This window comes from Mus caroli, chromosome 19, assembly GCF_900094665.2.
Source record: "Mus caroli chromosome 19, CAROLI_EIJ_v1.1, whole genome shotgun sequence".
Taxonomy (NCBI): Eukaryota; Metazoa; Chordata; class Mammalia; order Rodentia; family Muridae; genus Mus; species Mus caroli.
Window position 1 is genome coordinate 7248435 of NC_034588.1, and position 25435 is coordinate 7273869.

At 51.1% G+C, this 25435-nt stretch overlaps 2 protein-coding genes across 8 annotated transcripts in view; both read left to right on the forward strand.

Annotated features, from left to right (window-relative positions):
* Rab3il1 (RAB3A interacting protein like 1) overlaps positions 1-11772 on the forward strand; it is a 34955-nt gene extending 23183 nt beyond the window's left edge. For 4 of the 6 annotated variants that reach the window (XM_021152417.2, XM_021152422.2, XM_021152418.2 and 1 more), the window contains 9 exons: positions 1288-1543; positions 2148-2243; positions 2324-2401; positions 3052-3270; positions 4958-5086; positions 5177-5289; positions 7174-7273; positions 8603-8669; positions 9314-11772. In XM_021152417.2, coding sequence (XP_021008076.1) covers positions 1288-1543; positions 2148-2243; positions 2324-2401; positions 3052-3270; positions 4958-5086; positions 5177-5289; positions 7174-7273; positions 8603-8669; positions 9314-9396 — 1141 coding nt within the window. In that variant the 3' untranslated portion in view covers positions 9397-11772. The remainder of the gene's footprint in view (positions 1-1287; positions 1544-2147; positions 2244-2323; positions 2402-3051; positions 3271-4957; positions 5087-5176; positions 5290-7173; positions 7274-8602; positions 8670-9313) is intronic. The other 2 variants (XM_021152419.2, XM_021152421.2) reach the window with 1 other exon arrangement.
* Positions 11773-16595: 4823 nt separating this feature from the next.
* Fads3 (fatty acid desaturase 3) overlaps positions 16596-25435 on the forward strand; it is an 18249-nt gene continuing 9409 nt past the window's right edge. Inside the window, exon 1 of one of the 2 annotated variants that reach the window (XM_021151361.2) lies at positions 16596-17010. In XM_021151361.2, coding sequence (XP_021007020.1) covers positions 16786-17010 — 225 coding nt within the window. In that variant the 5' untranslated portion in view covers positions 16596-16785. The remainder of the gene's footprint in view (positions 17011-25435) is intronic. The other variant, XM_029472525.1, reaches the window with a different exon arrangement.

Below are 25435 nucleotides of genomic sequence, written 5' to 3' on the forward strand. Positions count from 1 at the left end.
ACTGGTGGAATGGTGAATCTCTGCCCGTACCTTATATTCAATGAGGCTCAATCCCTGCCAAGCAGGGCCCAGTTCCAGGAGCCTCAAGGCTACACGTTGGGCCTGTTCCAGGGCAAAGAGAAGGCTGGGTTGGGTAGTGGCCAGGGTCGTGTTAAAGGAGTTGGCTGTGGGCTCACTGCTGTAGTTTCTGAGAGCTCAGATTCTTTGTGTGACTCAGAGGGAAACTGAGGCTCAGAGGTTCTTTGGTGAACTTCTCAGGGGCTTGAGGAAAAGAGAGAGGGGCAATCCCCAGCATTTCCTCTCAGTTATTCCAAGACCCAGTCTCATTGGCCTTGTGTTCTTCTAATGCCGGCTTGACTGAGCCCCTCCTCCTCACTTCCCGACGGTTATCAGTCAGCCCAGCCCCCTCTCCCCACAACCCGCCAAGCCACCGCTGCTCTGAGGCTGCTGGCTCAGGAGCCCCAGATTTTGCTGAGCAAGCAAAGCCAGAGGTGCTGTCTCTGCACAAACGGCCACTGGCCAGACTTTCCTCTCTCCCTTCTCCAGGGTCTGCTTTCTAGGGGGTGTTGTAGCTTGGAGGTGGGAGTTGGTTAAGGATACAACCCCCCAGTCCTTTTAGGGGCTTCAGCTTCAGCAATGGGAGGGTCCTGAGGCTTCCAGAAGAGGGCATGTTTGTCTTTGGTCACACAGAAGGCCAGGGAGAGCTGGATTTTGCTCCTCACTCAAAAAAATCCAGGGGTGGCAGGAAGTGGGTCTATTATGCCTGGACTATTTGTAGACTCTTCCTGCTTGCTGAGGCCTGGTGCTTCCTCTCTGGCCTGCCTTTGTTGACTTCTATCATATTAACATTCCCACTAATGATACCATGGCATTGATAACGTTCGAAGGGTTTCTGCCCATCCCTTTTAACTCTTGGAAGTGACAAACACAGGGACAATCCTATCTATGGTGTAAGGATTGGTACATTTACATTCATTTGTCAGCTCAACAAATGAGAATTGAGTTTGCACCTGGTGGTGGTCGCCTGCTGCGTACCAAGCACTGCCCAGTGCCCTAGGTTGGGGATGGGTGACAAAGGTGCATGGGTCCTGCTTCGTTCCCTAAGAAAGTTCCTGCTTGGTCATTCTATTGTGACAGTCCAGTTACAGCTCGTAGTGGCTCTATTTTACAGACGGGCAGACTGAGGCTTATGTGACAGGTATGTCACCTAGGGTTGTTCCCTGGGCTCAGTTCTGCAGGTCTTGAGTCCCCATCCTGTGTGTGCTCAGGCCCTTGTTTGTTTTGCAGCCAACCCCAACAAGACGAGGGCCTCTCTGTGGGCCTCTCCGCTATCCCAGTCCCCTGGAAAAACCTAGGCCCCAGCAAAGGTAACAGGGAGTCCTCAGGAGACCTGGTAGAAGCCTCCACTTCCTGGGAGAAGGCCCAGGGTGAGGAACACCCGGCACCTGCTCCACTGGATGTGTCACGCCTGCGCAGCTCCTCCATGGAGATCCGAGAGAAGGGCTCCGAGTTCCTAAAGGAGGAGCTATACAAAGCCCAGAAGGTGGGTGCTCCAGGAGAGGGTTGGGGGCTGAGGAAGAACAGCTGCACTGAGCGAGCCCAGATAGCTGTGGAAGGAAGGGAGAGGAGAAATCACTTGTCAAAGCCACGTGCACTGGGCATGGTGGCACACACCTACCTTTAATCCCAGCACTTGGGAGGCAGAGGCAGGCAGATTTCTGAGTTCAAGGCCAGCCTGGTCTACAAAGTGAGTTCCGGGACAGCCAGGGCTATACAGAGAAACCTTGTCTCAAAAAAACCAACAAAACAAAACAAAACAAAACAAAACAAAACAAAACAAAACAACACATGCCAGGCCTGTGCTGGAGTCCTGAGAACTCAAAGGAAAAGGCTGGTTCAACCCAGATCTTCAAGCATGCTAGGAACACAGTCCATCACTGAAGTCTCAGAGTCTAAAATGACTTTCACACATCCAGACTTACCTAGGAATCTGCTCCAGCTGGGATGGGCTGTCAGGCTAGGCTTTTAACCTCATGCATGGGCTAAAGTACCACTGAATGTCAGATACCTGGTGACAGACCCAGAGCTGGTGGCTGGGGAAACAGAGTCTGGCTAGGGAAGGCTAACAGCTTCCTGCCTGCACCCAGGAACTGAAGCTGAAGGATGAAGAGTGTGAACGGCTTTGCAAAGTACGTGCACAGCTGGAGCAGGAGCTAGAGGAGCTGACAGCCAGCCTGTTTGAGGTACGCTGGGCAGCCTGGGAACGGGTGGCCCATGTGTCTGGGCTCTGGTGGCCGCTCATGCAGAGGTGCTGCTCTTCTAGGAAGCTCACAAGATGGTTCGGGAAGCCAACATGAAGCAGGCGACATCGGAAAAGCAGTTGAAGGAGGCTTGGGGCAAGGTGAGACCCATCCCTGTGTGCCTAGGCCAGCCCATGGCTCCTGGCATAGCCCGTGCTAGGGGGTACTGCCCTCACCTAGCAAGGGCATGCAACAGGCTCTTGCTACCAGATCTACCAGACATCAAAAACAGGAGAACCCAGGTCTGGGACAGGTAGGGTGGGTCTGAAATTTAAGTAGCCCATGCACCAGACTCTATCAGTACTCTTGTGGCACCTCAGAGACTTTTCTAGGGTCCTCTGGATCCAGGAGGACCCAGTGGTTATTATAGCTTCTCCTCCTGCCTCCAGAGCAGAAATGTCGGCCGTGGTGGTAGAACACAGGCAGGGAGTTTCCTCTCTTAGAACATCTGCCAATCAGTAAATGTGAAGCCGGGGCTGCTTTTCTTGGCTTCTGGGGACCCATGAATACTTAGTGGGAACCCTAGGAAGTTCCCAGATGCCGCCTCCAGCAGAGTCTCACAGTGTGACCTGAGGCAGGTCATGTCTCCTGTCAGCCTTGGGTTCCCTATCTCTAGAATAGATGTCTTAGAGGTTGTTCCAAGGGTAAGGAGACGGGTTAGGTACTGCTGGGGATGCTTGGCTGCCAGGCTGTGGTAGCCATGGTGACATTAACCCCATGTTGGGGTTGATGGTCATCTTGTCTGGGACAGATCGACATGCTACAGGCAGAGGTGACAGCCTTGAAGACATTGGTCATCACATCCACACCAGCCTCTCCCAACCGTGAGCTCCACCCACAGCTGCTGAGCCCCACCAAAGCTGGACCCCGAAAGGGCCACTCACGCCAAAAGAGCACCAGCAGCTCCCTCTGCCCTGTTGTGTGCCCCACTGCAGGGCATATCCCTACCCCTGACAAAGAAGGCAAGGAGGTGAGGCACAGGCCACAATAGTGGGCTCACAATCGGGAGGGTTGATCATGTTAAACCAGCCAAGTCAGCATCCTGAAAAAGCTATCCTGATCCCTCCTGTGGAACCTACCACCTCTTTCTCTCCTCTCTGGGGTTCAGGGTTCCCTTGAACCACGAAGGCTGGGTAGGCTGATACCAAGCAGGAGGTGATAATCTTTGAACTTGAGGCTGTTAGAACCTGAAGGTCCTCTCTCAGAACACCTCTTCAGAGGTGCACTTTCTGTGTTGAGTGATAGGTGCCACTGGACTTCTAGGGGCTACCTGGTGTTTTGTGACTACAGTCTTTGTTTTTTTAAGATTTATTTATTATTTATTTTTATGTGTGAATACACTGTTGCTGACTTCAGAAACATCAGAAGAGGGCATCAGATCCTGTTACAGATGGTTGTGAGCCACCATGTGGTTGCTGAGAATTGAACTCAGGACCTCTGGAAGAGCAGTCAGTGCTCTTAGCCACTGAGCCATTTCACTAGCCCGTGACTACAGTCTTAAGGTCTAAGACCACACTGTGACACGTGCGTATTCTAGGGTCCTTGGGTGCGATACTGAAGCAGCTATGGCCTTAGACAAATGTCTCTCTCCTGCCTCGACAGGAAATGGAGGGAGGGAGGCTTGGTCCAGGCTGGACTGACATGAAGGACCATAGGCCACTGGGTAGAATTTCCATCACTTCACACGCCACATACCATGCCTCCCTTAGGGTGAGGATAAAAAGCCAGCCTTTTTAGTATCAGAGGATCACCGGGGAGACATGGGGTGAGATTCAGCTTCCTGGACTCTTGCTCAAGCCCATCCTAGCTCAGAACTTTCTTCATCTGTCTCCTGAGCTTCTAGGAAGGAAGTGCAAGCAAGTCATTTCAGTCCCCTTCTGAGCACCGCGCTTCCCACTGGACACTGACATCTCCTCCTTCCTCCTGTCTGTCTCTGTTTGTCTGTCTGTCTGTCCATCTGTCCACCCATCCCCTGGCCCAGCCTGGGCTGCCCCCTCTACTCTCCCTGCTCCTGTGCGTGATCCCCAGCAAGGCTATCCACCTCACCTACGAGCCGACCTGGCAGCTCCTATCTAGGGAGCCGCCCACGACCCCCAACTCCGATACCTCTCTCTCCTTTTCCCGACAGGTAATGGCTCCTTTAGGGGCCACCCTCTCTCTCCCCTCTGGGCTTCACTCACTGTGCATGCAGCCCAGGGCAGGCCATTGTTGCCCCTTCCAGTGGGCAGCAGGGAAACCTGTGAAATGTTCTTTCCTGTGTGCATGTACCTATATGTGCATCCTGGACATAGAGGGAGACCTGCGGGTTCCTATGGGGACCCACAGGTTCTCACAGGCTTGCTCTTGATGTTTCTTCCAAAAGGAGTCAGTAGCAGCATTCAGGCCAAGGCCTTGGATCCAAGTCTGTAAAATTGCCGTGCCAAGAAACTTAATGTGCACCCAGACACAAACTGTGTTGTTCTGAATTCTTTGGTGCAAAGGGCAGACAGGACCTCTTCTTTGCCTGGACTGTGCTCCCCTGCATGGCTGCTGAGAGCAGGCCTGATGGTCCACTGAGCCCTCCTGCATCTCCCTGCTCTTCTCTCCATCAGCTCTGCTTTCTCTGGTGTGCTCACCCTCATCCCTCACTGCCCCCACTTGGCTCCCCTCTCCACTAGGTGGATACGACGCTGTTTGCAGAGTTCCAGGCTTGGAGGGCTTCACCTACCCTGGATAAGAACTGCCCCTTCCTAGAAAGGGTGTACCGGGAGGACGTGGGCCCTTGCCTTGACTTCACAGTGCAGGAGGTGAGGTGGACTGAGAGTGGCTAGCTGGGGACCCAGCCTAGTCATTCCCTGTCACCCAGCATCTCACTGCCCTTCCCTGATTTGTCACAGCTCTCAGCTCTGGTTCGGACTGCTGTGGAGGACAACACACTCACCATTGAGCCCGTGGCTTCACAGACACTGCCCGCTGTGAAGGTGCCCACTGTTGAGTGTAACAACACCAAGTAAGCTAGCTTAGGGTGCTGGGTCCCTTCCTGCCCACATGGGAAAGTCCAGCATGGAGCCTTGGGTAGCACCCTGGGGGAACTGGGATATAAGCCTGAGTCTTGGGCTTCCTAGATGGATATAGAGCCTCAGGGTGGGTAGGGACTGTAACATTCAGGGTGACTGACTGTCTCCCAGGATTCATGACCTAACCTAGGGACTCCCAAGAGATGGACATGGGTCTGGGGGACATAGTTCAGTAAAGTCCTTGACTAGCATGCACAAAGCCATGAAATCTGTCCCCAGCACCACGTAAAACCAAGTATGGTGGCATACACCTGTGATCCAGCACTTGGGAGGTCGAGGCAGGGAGATCAGAAGTTGAAGGTCATTCTTGGTTACATAGCAAATTCAAGAAAAGCCTGGCCTACAAAAACTCTGTTTAAAAAAATAAACATAATAAACCACAAGGGAGGAGCAGTCACCACTGTCACTGTCCCCATGTAGGACCGGGAATTATCTTTGACAAAGATTCCTGCTGCCAGCTGGGGTGCTTTTTTCTAGCTGTAGCCAGTCATCCTTGCTCCCTCTCTCTCCTCTTCTGTCCCAGAGAGATACTGGGCTCTGATTGGCAAATATGTGATTGCTAGTGGCTGGCTCTATCCCCTGCCAATAAATAACAGCCCTGGCGTCTTAGCCTGCATACTGCTCAGCCAGCCCTGAGCAGAGGTAGCAGCAGAACTAAGAAGTTAAGGTGGCATTCCAGAGCTTGTTCAGTGGGGCTGGTTCCACAAAGGAAGCCTGGCCACACAGAGGGAACATTTGAGCCAGCTTTTTATGCAGAGGGGAAAGAATGAGTGAAGACCAGGGAAGCTAGAGTTTGCACTGCTTCAGAGTCAGGACATAGCCATGGAGCAGAGATCTGGGGCTGAGTCTGAGAGGGTTGCTTGAAGCCAGGGTACGAAGAGCCTCTGCAAGGCAGGGCACCAACTTACTAGAGGGTTTATTAGGGGGTACTAGCTAATGCTCCCTTAAAAGAGAGTTCTCTGGTCCATTCAGCCTCACAGTCAAGGAAGAGACGACAAACACTATTAATTGTTCCTTTACTTGGGATTCTGTAACTACTTCCTGGGTGATCTGGAAGCCACGGGGAACGATGATGGGTTTGATGTGGCCTTTGGAGAAGCGCCTGGCTATAATGCAGAGAAGAAAGGAGTGAGGGGAAAGAGAGAGTGGTTGGAAAGAGCTGAGGAAATCCAAGCAAAGGGGCTGAGTAGTCTGGGGACATGGTGACCAAGGACAGGTGTAGGGGTGGGAGCCAGGAGAGTTCTTCATGGAGGCGGGGCCTGTGGAGGAGCAAGATTTGGGAGCAGGAATCTGGAAGATGGGCTCTCAGGAAGACTGAAGCTGGGTAGCTGAAGGTGCTAAGTGGGTTTCCTTGGCTTGACTGGGGGGGAGGTGATGACATGGGGTTCTTGTGAGGCAGAGGGCAACACAGGGCTCGATGAAAGTGTGGGGATGTGAGAGGCAGTCAGACCAGACTTCAGTTAAAGAGGTGATTGGGCATAAAGACCCCAGTAATGAGGTGGGGGGGGCGGGTTCGAGGCTGTGGAGGGTGGGGCTCTCATATACCTGGCATAAGGTTGACCAAGCTCCTCTGCCTATGATGGGGAAAGGAACGGGGTCTGAGCATGGCTCCAGCTGCATTTAAGATTTATCCTGAAGACGTTTGCCCTTCCCCACCTCTTTATTTGACCCTGGGCTCCTTTGGAAGATGGGAGCGGGGAGGCCAGGTCTGCCTGTCTGCTGTGCTGTGCTCACTCTCCATGCATCCTCTAGTTAGGGCACATTCCCTGCATCTCTGACCCTCATTGAACACCTTACACTTCCTCTGTTCTCCATAGCACATGTGCCCTGAGTGGCCTGGCACGTACCTGCCACCATCGAATCCGCCTGGGGGACTCTGACAGCCACTATTACATCTCACCGTCCTCCCGGGCCAGGGTGAGTCAGCTATCCTTCACCTTTGTGCTGGGCAAAGCTGTGTAGTAGAAGAGACTGGGGCTGAGGAGGGTCTAATGGTTTGGTATGTGATCCTTGCTTAGAGACACTGAGGTGTTGACAGAGAACACAGCCCCGGGGAGAAACTCTACCACTCTTTCTGCTGCCAGCTACTGACTGTGTTGTGCCAGCCTTACCCCCCCCCCCCTTGCTTCCCCTTCCCAGCACCAGGCTTGGCCACACCTGGCTGGTGCTCCTCTCCTTTCTCACACTACCCTGCTTGGGCAGACTTCCCCCAGTTCCAGCTCTCTGTACCCTCTCTGGCTTCCTGGCGAGTTCTATGTTTGGGGGGACTAGCAAGAGCACCACCCCTCTTCTTTCACTCACCAGTCTCTGGGTGCCTCCCATGTAGGGCTTTCCTACCTGAGAACCCTGGGTAGGGGCTCCCGTGGGTCTGGCTGCCTGCTGCCTTCCATCCTCACTGGTTCTTTAGATGTAGAGCCTGCATGGACATTTCTGGAACTTCCTGGTGGAGGGAGGGAAGCAGGATGAGGGCAGGGAAAGGGGAGCAAGCCAAGACTGGCCTTAACTTCAGCTAGATCCAGAAAGAGTCCCAAGCACAGAGCTACCTTCATCCTAGCCAAAGAGCTGGCCTGCTTTCCCTCCACAAAATGGGCACCATGGGCTCAATGTAGCCTAAACCCTCAGAATCTGGGAGAGGGGACCAGGCCTGGCGCTGGGCGCTGGGCAGGATAGCAACAGAGCCCCTCTTGTCTAAGAGTTTTTGTGGCTATGCCAGTGAAGGGTCACTAGAGCTTGGCAACAGGCCTCTCTAGCCATTCTTGGTCCTCAAGTATGGACCAAGGCAGCTCAAGGAAGTGACTGTAATTGCTTTTCCTGGAATTACACATGCACGGCACCTAGTTTATGTCTGGTGGGCCCAGACCTTCTTGCTCCAAAGGAGCAGGTCCACAGAGGACTGAGCTTAGCTGTTAGTGCAGGCTGCCTGATTCCATCTGCCAGCTTGACCACTTTCTCACGCCACGCTTGACAGTCTTTATCACAGGTAAAATGGGCACGGTGAGCGTCTGTGTCTCACTCACTGCACTGCCAACAGGCAGCTGTGGCACGTATTCTTAGGAACAGACTCCCACTGGGAGTCTTGCTGCTGCTAATTAAACCTGGGAAGCCGAACTCTCATAAAGTCAGAGAGTAGTCCTTGGCTCTGCCAGGTACCTGGGACTTATTGTTATGGCTTTCAGTGGCTTTCAGAGGGGTCCCTTAGAGTATGGGGAATCCTGGTGGCTCACACCTTTTCCATTCTGCCCACAGATCACCGCAGTATGCAACTTCTTCACCTATATTCGCTACATCCAGCAAGGTCTGGTTCGGCAGGATGGTGAGTGCCCCCTAGTGGTCTATTCAAGGAATAGTGCCCAAGCGAGAGAGACAGGGAAGAATGGGGCTGGCAGAATTGGCCTTCCAAGTCTACTTGTCAGCAGCAGCAGAGGCAGGAATCTAGGGTTGGTTCCTCCAGTAGAAGACCAGAAAAGGGGAACATTGTAGGTTAACAAAGTTAACCTGATCCTCCTTGGTGCTGGGTTCTGCTTCACTGGAGCAGCGAACCTTCCACATCACTGGTCATGCTGCCTTTTCTTCGGCACAGAAATCTCTCTATGGCAGCAAAGACAGCATTCCCTTTACTAGCTTTGACATTCAAAGTTCTTTATGATGGGTCTCTCCTGTGACTCTTGCCTACTTCTTCATGCCCGCCAGAAATCCTGCCTCCTGAGTCCTTGCTTAAAGGGCCCTTTTCCAGACACAGGGACTGGGGTCCTGGGCCCTGCTCAGTGCTCTGGGGTCAGGGTGGGAAAACATTTGCAACTGGAGAAGTGTAGTTAAGCCTATTATGAAAACAACTGTGTGCAGTGCATGAATGTCTGACCAGGCTGAGGGGGCTCCACATCACTGCCCTGCCCAAAATGGGAGAGGCGGCCAGGGCAGTTGTGTGACGGGACCATGAACTCTCCTCTCTGTCTGCAGCGGAGCCGATGTTCTGGGAGATCATGAGGCTGCGGAAGGGCATGTCACTAGCCAAGCTTGGCTTCTTCCCCCAAGAGGCCTAGGGCATGGCCCCAGGCCTGAAGTAAGCTCTGAGCTAGAGCAAACAGCTGCCTTGGGACAGAGAGACAAGAAATCCTGGAGCCAGCTCTGAGCCAGAAGCTGAAAGGACAGATAAACAACCAGGCTGTAGAGACAGTTCTGAGCCAGTACCACCCATCCGTCCTGAGACAGACAAAAGGACAGCCTGGCCTGCACTTCATGAGATCACCCTCTTGCCCACTGAGCTCTGTAGCCAACAAGAGAATCTCAAGAAAGTATCAAAGACCAAGGTGCTCGGAGCAAGGAGCTCAGCCTTGGGGAGAGGACCCTTGAGTAGCCAGTACCCTCACCACAATCCCCTGCTGCTTACCAATGCTCTCTTGCTGCCACGACTTCAGAAAGGGGCTGTTCTAGGGTGGCTGGATTTCCAGGGTATGCTCTACCCACAGCCTCCAAGCCCTGGGACACCAGCACCCCCTTGTGGCCATTTCTCACTCTGTTTCCAAGTGGCCTCATTAGACTGCCCCAGTGGTAGGGCAGGCAAATGTCTCCAATCTGAACAAGGTGGAGGGATAACTGCCCCGAAGTGCTCTGAAGGTGAGTCCAAGATCCCTCCTCCATTCTTCTGCATGGAGGCCTCCCTNTCCCCTTCCTCTCCACTTCAACACCATCTCCAGGAGGCCCTNTTCCTGAAGTTGCCAGGAAGTCTGGGCCCTTTCTTCCCAAAGTGTGCCACCAGGGGAGCCTCAGGACNTAACCCTGGGCAGCCATCCAGACTTCAGGGGCCCTGGATATAGGATGGGATGGAGAGGCTGGGCCAAGCAGGACATGGACCCTGCCTTATCCATCATAGCCCACTGTGAACTGGGCTGGGGGCGGGGGGGAATCCAACCTGGACATATCCCTCACCACGCCCCTATTTCCTTCCAATGGAATGTAACNCGATCTCTATTTAATAAAGGAAGGCTTTGTTGGTAGGGGCTAGGCGGCAGTGGCCTTCACTCCTGTGCCTTGGGGCTCTGGCCAGGGCTTGGGCATCTGAAGGAATGAAATCAAATCCTTTCCTAACTGGCCTCGTGCTTGGGATTAAACCCAAATCCTGAAGCTACCCCCATGGCTACCACCACTTTCTTGCTGTAGGGAAGACTGTTGAAGTTGTCCTTAGCTTTTCACGGGGCTATGAGGGATTGGAATGAGTTGACCACTCTCTTGAGAGTTCAGCTCTGATCTGTGAATCCCCCCAAAGCCCGTAGAGATGACCCCAAGTCTACTAGAAGCCTGGAGTCAAAACACCCAGGCTTCCTGGGGCTGATCGATGCCACCTGTCATAGGACAGACGGGGACGACAGAAGTGCCAGGCATGGCAGGCACAAGTGGAGGTGGGGGCAACCGGGATCCTGAGAGACCTCAGAGTAGGATTGAGGAGAGAGATGTCTTGTGGTTCTTGCCTCTGCCCAGCCAGTAGGGCTTTGTGCTTTCTTGAAAGGAAGGTGCAGCAGATTCTGGGTTGGGACAGAGGTTGTCAGTAGCCCACAGAGATTTCTCTATTGGCCTGAGGCCCAGGTGTACGCAGATGGTAGGTCAGCTGGGGGGCTGGCCAGAGCTTTGTCAAGGTCCTCTGCCGCCTTCACATGTTCTCTGGCAAATAGCTTGTTCCCAGGACTCTGCTGCCTCCATTACTCCTCTATTCTTACATCTCCTCCCTCCTCCACTATGACTAGAATCCTTTGCTGTGTCCCCAGCCCCCATAGACATCTGGTCACTGATCAGACCCTGTCGTATCCACTCATTCACTAACTAATACTGGGGTTTCCTCTACCTCTGCTGGACATTGGCCACAGTATGCATACCAGTAATATATCTACATCCAGGTTACTGGATGGAGAGAAGTAAAAACCAAAGGATGTCAGGGAAGGACTTGGTGTGCTTGTGGAATCCCCATGGCATCCCCTGCTATGTCAACCCTTCTTCACCTGGAGACAAGAGTGGATGAAAGCCTGAGTACTTTAATCAGTCTTGACTTCTGGGTTCTGGGCCCAGCCATATGCAGGACCACAAAGCCACCAGGAAACACCCAGAGGCCCACAGAGGACCTTACTCCCCTGACTTGTCCTGCTTCCCCAGAGCATTGGCCATGATCTGATGCCAGGTGGGGCCATCAACACAGCCACACCCTGCTAGTAGCAATTAATATCTAAGCACCAGTCATAGCTCGCAGCCTTCTCTGTGAACCCATTATTCCAGTCTCTTAGCAATGTTAAAACATGCTATTATCCCTCATGTAAATGGATAGAGGCACTGGAGAACACAAAGAGGTCCTGAGGTTGGGTTTATTTACCTCAGTGGTAGAGGCTTGCCTAGCAAGCACAAGGCCCTGGCTGGGTTCAGTTTCCTGCTCCAGAAAAAAAAAAAAAAAAAAAAGTCACAAAGAGGTCCTAAGTGTCTGGAACGTGTAGTATTAACCCACCCCTTGGTGGTTTTTTGTTTGTTGGTTGGTTGGTTGGTTGGTTTTTGTGTTTTTATACCGAACACTTTCAGTGAATGTAGGTTTTTCACCTCTTTAATTGATGCAGAAGGGTGTGAGTGTAGATCAGTGCTAGAGTGCTTAATTCAAGGTCTGAGGTTTGGTCCCCAGAACCACACACACAAAACAAAAGTAACTGAGACAGGGATGGAATTGTGACCTAGGTTTCCTCTGCTCTACCCTGGAAGTAGCTCAGGGCTTTGACTCTTGGGGTTGACTTGGGAGGTTAACTGCCACACCAGATGTTCTTAAATGTTCTAGATAACCCATTTGGGTTTGAAGTCTTGGCACGTAGAAATCATCTGAGCTCTCCTTGGCTAGCCCTGAGTCTGGCTTCTAGGCATGGAGGTATTGAAGCTGACTAAGTACATTTACCTGGTGCAGGACCCTGAGATATCTCACTTCACCATCTTGGTACAGGACCCTGAGATATCTTACTTTACCATCTTGGTGCAGGACCCTGAGATATTTCACTTCACCATCCTTGGTGCAGGACCCTGAGATATCTCACTTTACCATCTTGGTGCAGGACCCTGAGATATCTCACTTCACCATCTTGGTGTAGGACCCTGAGATATCTCACTTCACCATCTGCCAAACCTGCCCTGATTTGAATCCTGCCAGGGCTGTGACCTTGGAGCAAGTTGCCTTTCTCAGTTATGAACTGGGATGATTATTCTTCCCACACAGACACAAACAATCTTCCCTCATTCACTCATTCATACAATGCATGCATTTGGTGTTTGTGAGCTGTGCATGTGTGAATGCACATGGGCCATGGTTCACAAGGCAGAAGACAACTCTTCTATTGTCTTGGTCCTCATCTTCCCCCTTGTTTGAGGAAGTCTCTCTCATTGTCCCTTGATGCATAGGTCAGGCTAGCTTCTGGGAATTATGCCATCTCTGCCTCCCACCTTCCCACTAGGAGCATAGGGATTACAGGCATGGACTAACCGGATCAAGCTTTGTAAGATTTCTGCGATTCTGGACTCAGGTCATCAGACTTTCACAGGAGGTGCTTTACCCACGAAGCAATCTCTGCGATGCTTATTTTTTTTAAAAATAAAAACCAAACGTGTAATCTTCTACATTTTAAAGTGTAGAATTATACTTGTGTTAGGCACACTCAAACTGCCATGAAACCAAGCTACAAACATTTTGCATCTTGCAAAACAAACACTATGCCCATTGACTAATTCCCTATTTCTCCTGCCCCTAGACTGTGGACATCAGCATTCCACCTTCGGCCTCTGTGAATCTGATTCCTCTAGAGATTTGTTGTAATGGAATCAGCATACTCTTCTTCTAGTGACTGGCTTGTTTCACTTAATGCAATGTCAATATCCATCCATGTTTTGAGATGACAGGATTTCCTTTTAAGGCTTGGTAATATTCTGATGTATGTGTAACAGCCCACTGTGTTTATCCATTAATTGGAGACACACACGGGTTACTGGTACCTGTTAATGTATATGCAAATATCTCTTGGAGACCCTGCATAGAGTCCTTTGAATAAATGACTCTTAGTAAATTTGCTCATATAGTAGGGATTTTTTTTTTGTTCTTGTTTTTGTATTTTTAGAGGATCCTCCGTACTTTTTCCATGATGGCTGTACCATTTAATAGTTCTACCAACAATACTCCAGGGTTCCAACTTTTCTGCCTCCTGGCCAAAATTGTTTTACTGGTTTTGGTAGTAACTATTCTAAGAGACGTGAGGTATTTGCTCTCTGGACTTTGATCTGTGTCCTGAGTAGTGATTTAGGGTCTTCTCACCTTCACTGCACATTTCTGTGTGTCCCGCTCTTACCAAGGGTCAGTGTTCTACCATAGTTGCCAATAGGCTTGTCGTTGCTGGCTTAAATAGTTTCAAACAGCCTTTACATAATCCTGTGGTGCCCATGGCCTCTGCCCCTCCTTTCTCAGAAGAGTTGTACTCCGAACTAATAACCAAGCTCATGATAAGGTCTGTGACTCAAGCCAAACCCTAGAGCTCTGACTTGTGCCCCCCCCCCTTTTTTTTGTGCTTCTGCTGCCTGAGCTCCAGGACTGCTCTTTCTTTCTTGGTGGCTTCAGAGCTTTTTCCTAAAGCCACTGCTTGCATATCCAGCTTGTTGAGCCTCCCTGGCACTGTACAAACATATCTTGGCTCCAGGACAGTAGCTGGTGGCTCTGTAGGGGGTGGTGATTTCAAGGCATCCAACCAGAGGCCTGGGTGGAAGCTTACAACAGTAAAGAATCCAGCTGGGACAGAGGTAAGGGGCTGTATTCAAGGCATTCCAGGGGACTCTCAAACCTCAAGCTCGCCCCCTGCCCCAAAGCACTTCACTTGGCTGGCTTCCCTCTGCCTCCTACACTCGCACACCCTGGCAGTGATCCAATGGCAGCTCAGGAATGTCGAGTGATGCCTCTCCCTTTCCAAGTGGTCTGAGAGGCCTCAGCTGCCCGGATTTGGAGATGGACAATGGAGACTCAAGTTCCTCTGACTCCCTACAAGTTGCAAGTTCTCTGGGGTCAGAGATGAGAGAGAGAGGTCTAGAGATGACCCTAAGACCTACAGAGAACTAAAGTGGGAAGCTCTTTGTGTGGGAAGTAGAAAGAAGTTACTCATAGTTTATGCTTTATGGAAACACACAGCTAGATACAGGTGGAAAGAGTCTCATACCACCTGTAGACTCCATGCTGGACTGAAATGGCCAGAGAGGGCAGCATAGTTAGAGCCTTATCCTTGGTTTATCTCCCACGTCTGCCCAGCCTCCACTTTGGTGTCCACCCCTAACTGCCTCCCATACCTGAGGCCAAGATCCCAGGGAAGGAACCCTTGAATGGCCCTTGAGCCAGCCACATCTTACTGAGAGGTGTGAGAATGAATCAAGGACCACACCCTATGAGCATCCAAGTTTGGATACAAGAGGTGTATTCCTTGGGAAGAGTAGGCTTTCTCTATCCCAGTCCTCACTGTGACCATGTGGGGGCAGCAGTACCTGCCATCCTCTTTGGCCAGGACTCCTGTATCCTCAGGTGTGAAGAAGAAAACATGTTCCAGGATTTTGAAGAGCCTTCATAGAAAGGGATTGAATAGCTCCTGTTTGTGGCAACATCTTGGGCTCGTTGGTCCTGGCTAAGCAAAGCAGGAGTTCCTCAAACTAGAGAGAACCGAGAGGCCCCTTTCTTCAAGCTCTGGTCTGCCTGTGATACACATGTCATGGATTTTCCTTCTCTCTGAGTTCTGCAGCCTAAGACGCAACAGGAGTAGATTGGACATGTTCAGAAAATAATTCTGGAAGTTTCCAGAATGTAAGACTGGACTGTGACACCCTCCTCACTCTCCATAGAGGCAGTGTGTACGTAGGCTGTCCCTGATGTCACCTCTCCTCATCTCACAGGTCCCAGGTATCTAGCCAACATTCTTTAGAGTGTTGCTCGCCTCTGCTTTCCTCCTTGTCCTGTGTATTTAGGCCTGTAATAGTTGCATCTGGAGTGAATGCTTTCAGCCTTTTTTAGTCTTATTGTTCCCTAAACAATGCAGTGAACAATCATTTATAGAGCATTTACATCACATTAGACATTATGAGGAATTCAGAGCTGGCTTAAAGTGTACGAGGGGATGTGTGAAAGTTACATGCATATACTGTTTTATGTAGGCGAGAAACACAGGTTGATTTTGGTATCCACAGGGGTGCCTTAGAGGTCAGGTCACCTACAAATCTTTAGGTAGACCAAGAGGAAATGTTTGCATATTGGAAAAAAATACACTTTAAGGTTCTGAAAAGATTTGCTCCCAACAAACAGGTCTGCCCCACCTTTCTGCCCTGAGTCACACTAGGGTGGTGTGTGGGAGTCTGTTTTAACTAGCCCTCAAGGAAGTTCTGATGGGCCTTCAAGTTTGCCAGTTGTGAAAGCTTTTAACTTTTAAGGAACTGATGTCTGTCTCAAAGTAACACCGTACAATTGGGAACGTAGTTACACTCTCAAGAGGATTTGAATTTAATAAGTCAAAAATGTGATACCATGAATGGGGAGAACTGGGAGGTGGTAACAAGCAAGCCACCCATTGCAGACTGGACCATTCTTTCATCTCCTGAACGGCAGACCTCCACGCAGCAGTGTCCTCTGCTCTTTCCAGTGGCCAACCTGGGCATCCCCAATCCTGCGTACAGCCAGGAGGAGAGGCCATCTGCTCCTGCAGATTGCTTTAGATGGCTTCCTCGTGTGGATGTTGAGGGTTTACTGGGGGATGAGGTCCATTGTTTGGTGGCTGTTGACAGTCACCCCAAGGTAGTGTCCTCATTTCTACCTACCTGGGATGCATGGTTAAAGACCGGTGACGTCCCTAACTACATTTCTCAGCCTTTCAGGGATCAGACTTGGGCTCATTTCGGGCCCCTGCGGGTGTGCCTGGGCGCAGAGGCCTGCAGGACTCCCGTGCGCACTGGGTCCCCATCCCCCGCCTTCTCGTTTGAGCCGAGAGTCTGAGAAACTGTGTGTGTGTTGGGGGGGGGGGCAGTGCCCCGGGGGCAGGGCCGGGCGTGGTGGCCCCAGGCCCTCGAGGGTGGGGCGAGCCCCTTCGCGACACCGCCCTCCCTGGGCAGCCAATAGATGTGGAGGCGCCGCGCCTGGATTGGAGCGAGAGCGGGACTGGCCAGCGCGGGGGCCGGGACGAGGGGCGGGCGAGGCGAGCGCTGTCAGCGCGGTTATAAGGGAGGGAAAAGTTCCCTGCGCGGAGAGCCGGGCAGGCGCACGCTCATACGGCGGCCGCAGCGGCAGGGCGGGGCCGGTGGGGCGGGCGGTGGCGGAGGAAGACCCCTGATTGCGACCTCGCCTCCCTCGGTGTCTCTCTTAGACCTTGGTCACGTACCGGGGTCCGGAGGACTTGTGTACAGCGGCAATGGGTGGCATCGGGGAGCCCGGCGGGGGACCCGGGCCGCGGGAGGGGCCCGCACCGCTGGGGGCGCCCCTGCCCATCTTCCGCTGGGAGCAGATCCGCCAGCATGACCTACCAGGCGACAAGTGGCTGGTCATCGAGCGCCGTGTCTACGACATAAGCCGCTGGGCACAGAGGCACCCAGGGGGTAGCCGCCTCATCGGCCACCACGGTGCGGAGGACGCCACGGTAAGCTAACCCACAGCCGGCGGGGTGGAGCCTGGCACAAGCGGTGGGGAGGGAGACGTGGTTCATAGGCTTGGAGTCTCATTCCACCTGCGGACCTTAGCATCCTTTTTGCTCTTTCTGACCTTTGACCCCTTCCCTGGCTCCAGAGTTGAGATGGAGCCTGAGGGAAGGAGGTCTCTTTCTTGCACGGAGGATGGGCTGTTTGGGTCAGTCTGTGCAGTAAATAGGTCTCAGGGAGGAATGGGCCCACAGAGGTGGGTGTGCCGTGAGGGGCAGATTCTGCCCCAGGTAAGTACCCTCACTGTTGTACTGAGGGTTTCTTTTCTGCTCTGAGTCTCACAGACTATTATCTGGTGCTTCCAAAAGCCAGGAGCAGGGCTAGGTCCCTAGCGATAGGGATGTGCCATCAGAAACTGGGGGCTGGGCAGCAGAGCTTGGGCAGGGCCTGGAGGTCTGTGGCTTATCCAGCACTTGTGTAGACTGTTCTGAGGGCCAGTGACTCACCTCTGCTGGGCTGGCAGCTACACGTGGGAAGACTTTGCCAGGCTGGGTGGGCCTCCACGGGAAGCACAGTCACCCCAGTCACTGACTAGCCCCTGGGGACTCTGGCTTCCCATTCTCAGTCCGTGTCTAGACAAGAAGGGATGTAACTGGCCTGAAGGACTATCTGGCTAGAGCCCAGTGGTGAAGCAATTTCCCAGACCCTTCCTCCTTCAGTCCCACTCCATGGACAAAGGTTGAGGCCATGGTGCTCTGCCCTCGACTATCCAAAATTGTAGGTTAGTCACATTGGGTACCCGGAAGGTCTTTAAGACTGGAGGGAATGATTCTCTAGTGGAAGAACTTGGTGGCAGCAGAGGAGGTTCTCTGTGTCCCAAAACTGTCATTGTCCCTCTCCTTCTGGATTCACTCCAGGCAACTGAGAGGGATAAGAATGAGACGGTTCCTGAAAATCATCAACCTGTGGGCCATTGTGTATGTGTGTGTATGTGTGTGAGCCTTCCTTCTTTCTACCAGAGCATGATGGGCATGAGGTGCCACAGCCCCTCCCACTGAGCCCTGGCAGCCCTGTGAGGATCGTGTTGTAGCATAGGACAGGATGCTGGACAGGAGAGGAGGACAACAGAGAGCACTGACTGCTTTTTCTTGCTCAGGGCCAGCCAAGAGGCCCCTCCTACATGGGATTCCTAACTTTATATTTAGCTCAGTGCCCTGAGACCTCCATCTAATGGTTTTGCTCCAGCCACCATTTTGATTCACAGCCAGTAAGGTCTGTTAGGAAAACATCACTCTGCATCTTGTAGCAGGGTTCTAGCTCTGCCATTGAAGGCACTCAGAGGTAACTCCTCTGAACCTTAGCTTTGTCATTGGTCGGGTGGGGAGAGCTAGGCTATATAGCAAGCCAGCCAAGGGCAAGACCACACCTTCTCCACCATGCTGCTGTGTCGTAGATGTTTGTTCAGTAACTGCTCTTTAGAGTATATGTATGCAGACTGGAGAGTGCAGTGGGACAGTCACAGCACTCCCAAGCCTTTTCTGGGAGAGCTTGTCTCTGACCCTGCCTGTAATAGGAAAAGATCGCTATAGGCCCCAGACGTTGGGGTAGAGTTGCTAAAAATACCTGGTGTACTCAAGTCTAAGGGCTGGGAGGGGTCTAGGTTCAGAAGACCCTAGCCTTTGTCTGTGATGGACCCACAAGGAATACTAGGAGTTGAACCAATCCAGTGCCCCATGTGGTCAAGGCTAGATGCCAGGTATCCCATCCCAGAACCTGGAGCTCAGGTTCAGGGTGAGATGTGGCTGCCCACTTGCATCAGCCCAGCCACCCATCAGCTGTTCTCATGTCCAGGCAGCAGAAGCTTTCCTGCCAGGAAATTCCCAGAGTTCTTGTGCCATGAAGTCAGCTTGTGGCCATCCTGGGATACAGAGCCTGTGCCCTAGGGAGAGTACTCTGGGCCCTGGGCCAGGTTTGTCTAAGAGTCACAGGCAACCCTGAGATGAGAAGAGGCAGCCAGAGAGGTCTAGCCCCTGCTGGTCATAAATATGTGAGAGTCACATACCAACCATCTACTATGTGCTAGATTCTAAATCAATGCTTGCTATTGATACTGTTTCTTAATCCTCAGGATACCAACCAGCGAGGCAGTTTACTACTGTTATCCCACTTTACAGATGAGAAAAGAGATTCAAAGAAACAGTGAAACTTGAAACAGTGGCAGGTGTGGGATTTGAATGGACAGCCACACTCTGCCCCACGTTGGTTCCTCAGGAATGGGATTCTCTGAACCCACCCATGAAATATCTCCTGTGTGGTCCTCACCCCCTGCCTCTGCAGATGCAGCTGTGAACAAAACATTTTCAGGGAAGGAGTGTGAGATGCGTCAGCTAGAGCCAAGGCTCAGAGGTGGGACCATACCACCCATACCTAAGGAACAGAGCATGGCTGTGCCAGAGAGCAGTCACAGGGAGGGGCGTCAGAAAGCAGACATGCCTAGCTCACCAGAAATTTTTGTTTTTAGGACTTTGGTTTATTCTAAAGAAGGAGGAGATCGCGGGAGGGCAGAGCAGGGAAACCAAAGGAGTCTGTTGTATGTTTAAAAGGATCTCAAAAGGGCGGGTTGGAACTTAGTTGGTAGACTGCTTGCCTAGTGTTCATGGTGCCCTAGGTACCATCCCTAATGCTGCATAAACGTGGCTGTGGTGGTATCCACTTGTAACCCCTGCAATTATGAGGTAGACCCAGAGGATTGGGAGCTCATGGTCACCCTAAGTATGAGGCAAGTCTGAGCCCAGCCTGGGACACATAGGACTTTGTCTTCAAATAAAAGGATCACTGGGGCTAGAGAGATGGCTTAGAGGTTAAATTGATGCTGCCCTTACAGAGTATCTAAGTTCCGTTCCCAGCACCTACATTGGGTGGGTCACAACCCCCTGTAACTCAGGCTTCAGGAAAGCCACCATCTCTGGCCTCTGTGTGCACTGTCATTTATGCAGACATATTCCCCCCAACACACACATATTCACATACAAATAAAATCACCTTTCCAAAGTGCACAGGCTTTAAGGTAAGGTAAATGAGTTAAGGTAAGCAAGATGGGGACCTGCCCTCTCCTTGGGGAGAAAGTTCAGAACAAGTAACAATATAACTTGGCTCTAGTTACACTTGAATGTAGCCAGGGTGGAAGGTCTGAGATATGTGAATACTACTAGGGACACTAGTAGGGGACATTAGAATTAGCTCCGTAAGCTGAGGATATGGCTAATGTGAGATAATGTCCTCAGTTACACATGAATTTGAAGCCATCCTTGACTATGTGAGATCCCTTATCAAAAGCTCAAAATGCTCCGGTTATCTCTGTGTTACCTTTAGGGAAGGAGCTGACTTGTCTTTGCACTCTCCTCCCCCCACCCACACAGAGTGACAGGGATAAGAATACTTTCATTTGGGTTCACTGTAGGAAATGGTGATGGGCACCTGGGTGGCTGGTTACCATGAGTAATGAAACCCTGTTCTCAACTGGTGTGGTTATGTAGAAAGTGAGAAATTTCCCAGAAGTCCATGGTGCCCATTAGGTTACAGCACTGTCAGCCCTAAAAGAATCCAAAACCCAGCAGATTTGAGCCCCCTGGCATTCACCTTCTATGGCCCCTTGGGAATGACCTGAGCTAGCACCACCATCAGAGGCTATGCCATAGTAATTTCAGCCAACAGTTTTAAATTAGGCTGTGTTCTGAGAATTTTCGATATACTAATTTACTTAATTCTTCTAACAACCTTGTGAGGTTGAGTCCTGTCTGTTGTGTCGATAAAGAGTTTGGGGCAGAAGATAAGCAGTGTCATAGCACCCTAAAACAAGGCCTTTAGCTTCGGGCTTAGGAGGGAGGGTGTGTGTCTGGATGGGAACTGAGAGGGATCAGAATTATGAACCAAGCTCTGAGACCTGGGAGGCAGGATGGCTTCAACCACCCAGAACCAATGCCCACACCCTGTCCCTACCAACTACACTGGCTGCTTTGAAAGTCCGACTTCAGCGAGTAGTCATTTTCTGGAGTCTAAGTGGGCACTTGTTTTGTTTTGTTTTGTTTTGTTTTGTTTTGTTTTGTTTTCTTCTGAGACAGAATCTCATTACGTGTCTCTGGCTGGCCTAGAATTCAGTATATACACTTCTCTGGCTTTGAAGTTATTATATACACCAAGCTGGTCTTAAACTCAGAGTTTAATTGCCATCTCCCTCCTGAGTACTGAGATGACAGGTACAAGCCACCACACCTGACTCGGGTCGCATTGTTTTACAGGTGTCTTCTGCAGGCCAAAGTGCCCACTCTCTCCCTGTGGGTAGGAGTCAGGACTGTGACCGGCAGGAATGTAGTGTGCAGAGGTGGGAATGAGGGTGACCTCAGAGTATCAGGCAGCCTCCCGGCTCCTTTTCTTTCTGCGAGGGAAGGCTTCCCCTGGCTGCCTTTGGGTTTCTGATAAAAGAGCCAGTGGTAAAGCCAGAGTTTAGTGGTAAAGAGAGGACCATGTGCCAGAAGGCCTTTGCTGAGCCAGCAACATCCCTGAGGCCACGGGTTCTGGCTGGCAGATCAAACATATTCCTACCCTTCACCAGGACAGCAGGGATGCCAAGGGGTCTGGGACAGACAGCTTCCTTTGGGCTGGGTTTTGCTACACGGACTAGAGCCATGGGTCCTGGTTACAGAGCTGTGTCCCTTCTTCCTTGTCTTTGCCTCAGTTTTTCCATCTGTAAGGAGGGTTACAGATGTTTCCTCACTGGGCCTCTTGAAGGCAATGCTGGGGAGAGGGTGGCAAGGAGCAATTGAGTGCAGAGCCTTAGCTCTTCCTGTCTGTCCTCTATCTGGAGAGCAACAGAGGCAGAGATATTTTAGAGGCGTCCTTGGAGACCCTATGCCCACCTCTAGTAAAGGTGTGGATGGGCATCAAGTGTAGGCCTAGATCATCAGAGCTCCACAACCACTCCCTGCTCTCCCACCTTCCTGGCTGGTCTGGAATAGTCTCCATTCTTTGGCCAGAAACCAGAACTTCCTGCCTCCCCTCTCGTGCCTAGGGTAGAAGGAGGCTGACTCCCCCAAACTCCACCCTTCCTGTTCCTTAGCCTGAGATTTGGCTATGTCTTGACCAAACACATCGCAGTTTCACTTCTCCACTCATACCTGCCAGCAGCAGCAGGTGCATAGCAGGGCCCTGGGGCACACGGGAGAGCTGGTCAGTGGGGCTCATGTTAGCTGTTAGGCTCCTTCCAAGAGCCTTACTGGCCAAATCAGTTCTCCCAGCAGCTATCCTGTGAGACGTAGGTTAACGTTTTCCATCTTATTAAGAAGATGTGGAGGGAAGAGGGAAGCAAGCCTGTCTGGGGCTCCTAAATGGAATCACAGTTCCATCTCTGCAGGAGGGCTGGCTCTCCAGACTGTACCCCACCTCCCCAGACCCCAGTCAGCTGCTACATGGAGCTCATAGTAAGGCTGGGGTCAGACCACTGGTGCCGGTGGTCTGGACTTTGAGGTTTCCATATTCTGAGGGTGTATGGGCACCACAAAGAGCAGATTCAAGTTCAAACCCCAGCTCTGTCACTGAAAACTCTTCCACTGGGGACAGGTGTCTCAAGCAGGCTCACCAATGCACACCTGAAAATTAGTTCACAGCCCTGCCCTGGGAGGTGGGGAGGGCTGGCTCTTGTCTACTTACTATCATCTACACCTGAAAATTTGCTCCAAGCCAGGTATATGTGGGAACTGAGTCTGCAGGGGTCACTGGGAACTTGAAGTTGCTATACCTTTTTGTTTGTTTTGTTTTATTTTTTCTTAGATTAAAAAATTATGTGTACAGGTATTTTGCCTGCATATATATAAATATGTACATCACATGTATGTCTGGTACTTACATGTGCACATGTGTGCAGGGGTCAGAAGAAGGTGTTGAATTCTTTGGAACTGTAGTTACTGATACTTGTGAGCCACCACATGTAGGTGCTGGAAACTCAACCTGGATTCTCTGCAAAACAAGCCGCCATTGTTCTTAATCACTGAGTCATCTCTCTAGCCGTATGGCATGCCTTTTGACTCCAGCACTTTCTACCCACTCTTATCTGAGACTTAATGAAACATTTTCAATTTCATTCATTTTGACTCTTCTAAAATGTGTGTGTTGGGTGCGATCACAAAGTTTGACACACATACCCCTTAACCTTTCTGAGTCTTCCCTTCTCCCTCACCCTTAGTCCTTGATCTTAGAAAGGACTAGTCCAGAGGTTCTCAACTTGTGGGTCGTGACCCTTTTGGGGGAGAAAAATAACCCTTTCACAGGGGTTACATAAACCAGGAAAACACAGGTATTTACATTATGATTCATAACAGCAGCAAAATTACAGTTATGAAGTAGCAGTGAAAATAATTTTATGGTTGGGGCTCACCACAACATAAAGAACTGTATGAAAGGGTCACAGCATTAGGAAGGTTGAGAACCACTGGGCTAATCCATGTGACCCAAGCTAGCATTCCAGGTAGTCCCTTGCTGGTACTCTGAGTCCAGGGACCACCTTGTGGGTGCTTTCTGATAACATAGTCTCTGTGCCCACCCAGTCCCAAGGCCCCAGCCTTCTGTCCAAGGGCCTAGGGCCACCTTCTTGTCCCCTGATCACCCACTATGGAAAGTTCAGACCTGGTCCCAAGGGACTCATACCTGCCCTATCATTTTAGTGGGTTGAGCTGACTGGAGCACCCTTGGGAGAGTCTGGTTCTGCTTACTTCCCTACTGTGCACACCTGTGTGCACCTGTATAGGAGACTGTATCTTTCACATGGTGTTCATATGGACCATGACCCTAGGCACATTTCTAAGAGTCTGAATCTTTCTTGTTTATGTAGTGGGTGGTTCTGTGTGTGTGAGAGGTTGGGGAGAGGAGGGAGGGAGGGAGAGAGAATCTGTCTGTCTGTCTGTCTTTCCATGCTCCAGGCTCCTTGCCCAGATGGGGAAGTTTCAAATCACCACTAGCTTTAGGGAATTCTGGCACTTGATACAGCAAGGAAGAACCTTGAGAGTACTCTGCTATGTGAAATAGGCTAATCACTAAGGGACAGATGCTGTCTGACTCCATTTAAGTACGGTTCCTGGAACAAGGCTAGAGCCAGGTGGAAGGAGAAGAAGGAGTTTAATGGGTATAGCATTTCACCTGGGGAAGAGGAGCCAATTCTGAAGATAGATAGCCACACATCAGCAGGAAGGTCTTGTAATGTTCAGTACACCACCTAAGAGTGGCAAACTGAGGTGTGCTTTACAGATAATGATGATGACGAGGACGATGACAACACCACCACCAACAATGATAATAAAAAGGCCGAGGATGTAGAGGATGTAGTTCAGTAGCATGCTGCCTAGCACACACAGATTCCTTGGGTTCAAACCAATAGTGGTAGTGTACACCTATAATCCCAGCCCTCAGAGACAGATGAATCAGAAGCTCGGATTCATCCCCTGCTACGTTATTTATTTCAAGGCCACCCTGGCTATCTGTGACCCTGTCTTAGAAACAAAGATAGCAATAAAGTTTGTGCTGAGCAGTCCTGTTTCAGAAGGGTCCTGAAGTCAGGAAGTAGAGGCCACTGCAGGACGATGAAATGGCTCAAGGTCACATGGAAATGGGGTCAGCAGAACCCCAAGACCAATCCCCAGTGAGCCTGGGCCCAGGCAGCTTCCTGTGAAACCCCATTTTCCCATCTCTCTGCCCTCTTCCTGTGTCCCTGCCCCTCCTTCATCTCCAGAGGAAATGAAGGCTATGCTTTTATAACTCTCATTGCTTGGTGAGCCCCAGGGAACCACGCAGCCTGAGTTATTTTGGAAGCCACACCCTCCTAGAACCCCAGCCCCTGCCTTGGGACAGTGACCCTAGAGTAGACTAGATTTAGCCTCTAAATAGTATTCGTCCTCCAAGGACTCCTCAGAAATGTCCCGGCAGTAACTATGGGGGTTACAGGGTTACAGTCATTTTCAGCTTCATGTTATTTTTAAATTATTTTTATTACTTTCTTCCCCCTCTGTGTGTGTGTGTGTGTGTGTTGTATGCACGTGGGTATATGAGCACCCACGTGTGTACAGACCAGAGGAGGACATTGAACATCCTGTTCTTTCATCTGTCTCGTTGAGCCATCCTCCTGTTTTTGTCCTCCCCCAACTTCTGCCCCAGGGCTGAGTTACACACTCACACAGTTATGCTCAGATTTCTATCTGGGTGATAAGGATTTGAACTCAAGTTACATGCTTTCCCAGCAAGTGTTCTTCCAATTGAGCCATCTTTTCAGCCTTTTATTTGTTTGTTTATTTATTTATTTATTTATTTATTTATTTATTTTTGGTTTTTTGAGACAGGGTTTCTCTGTGTAGCCTTGGCTGTCCTGGAACTCACTCTGTAGAC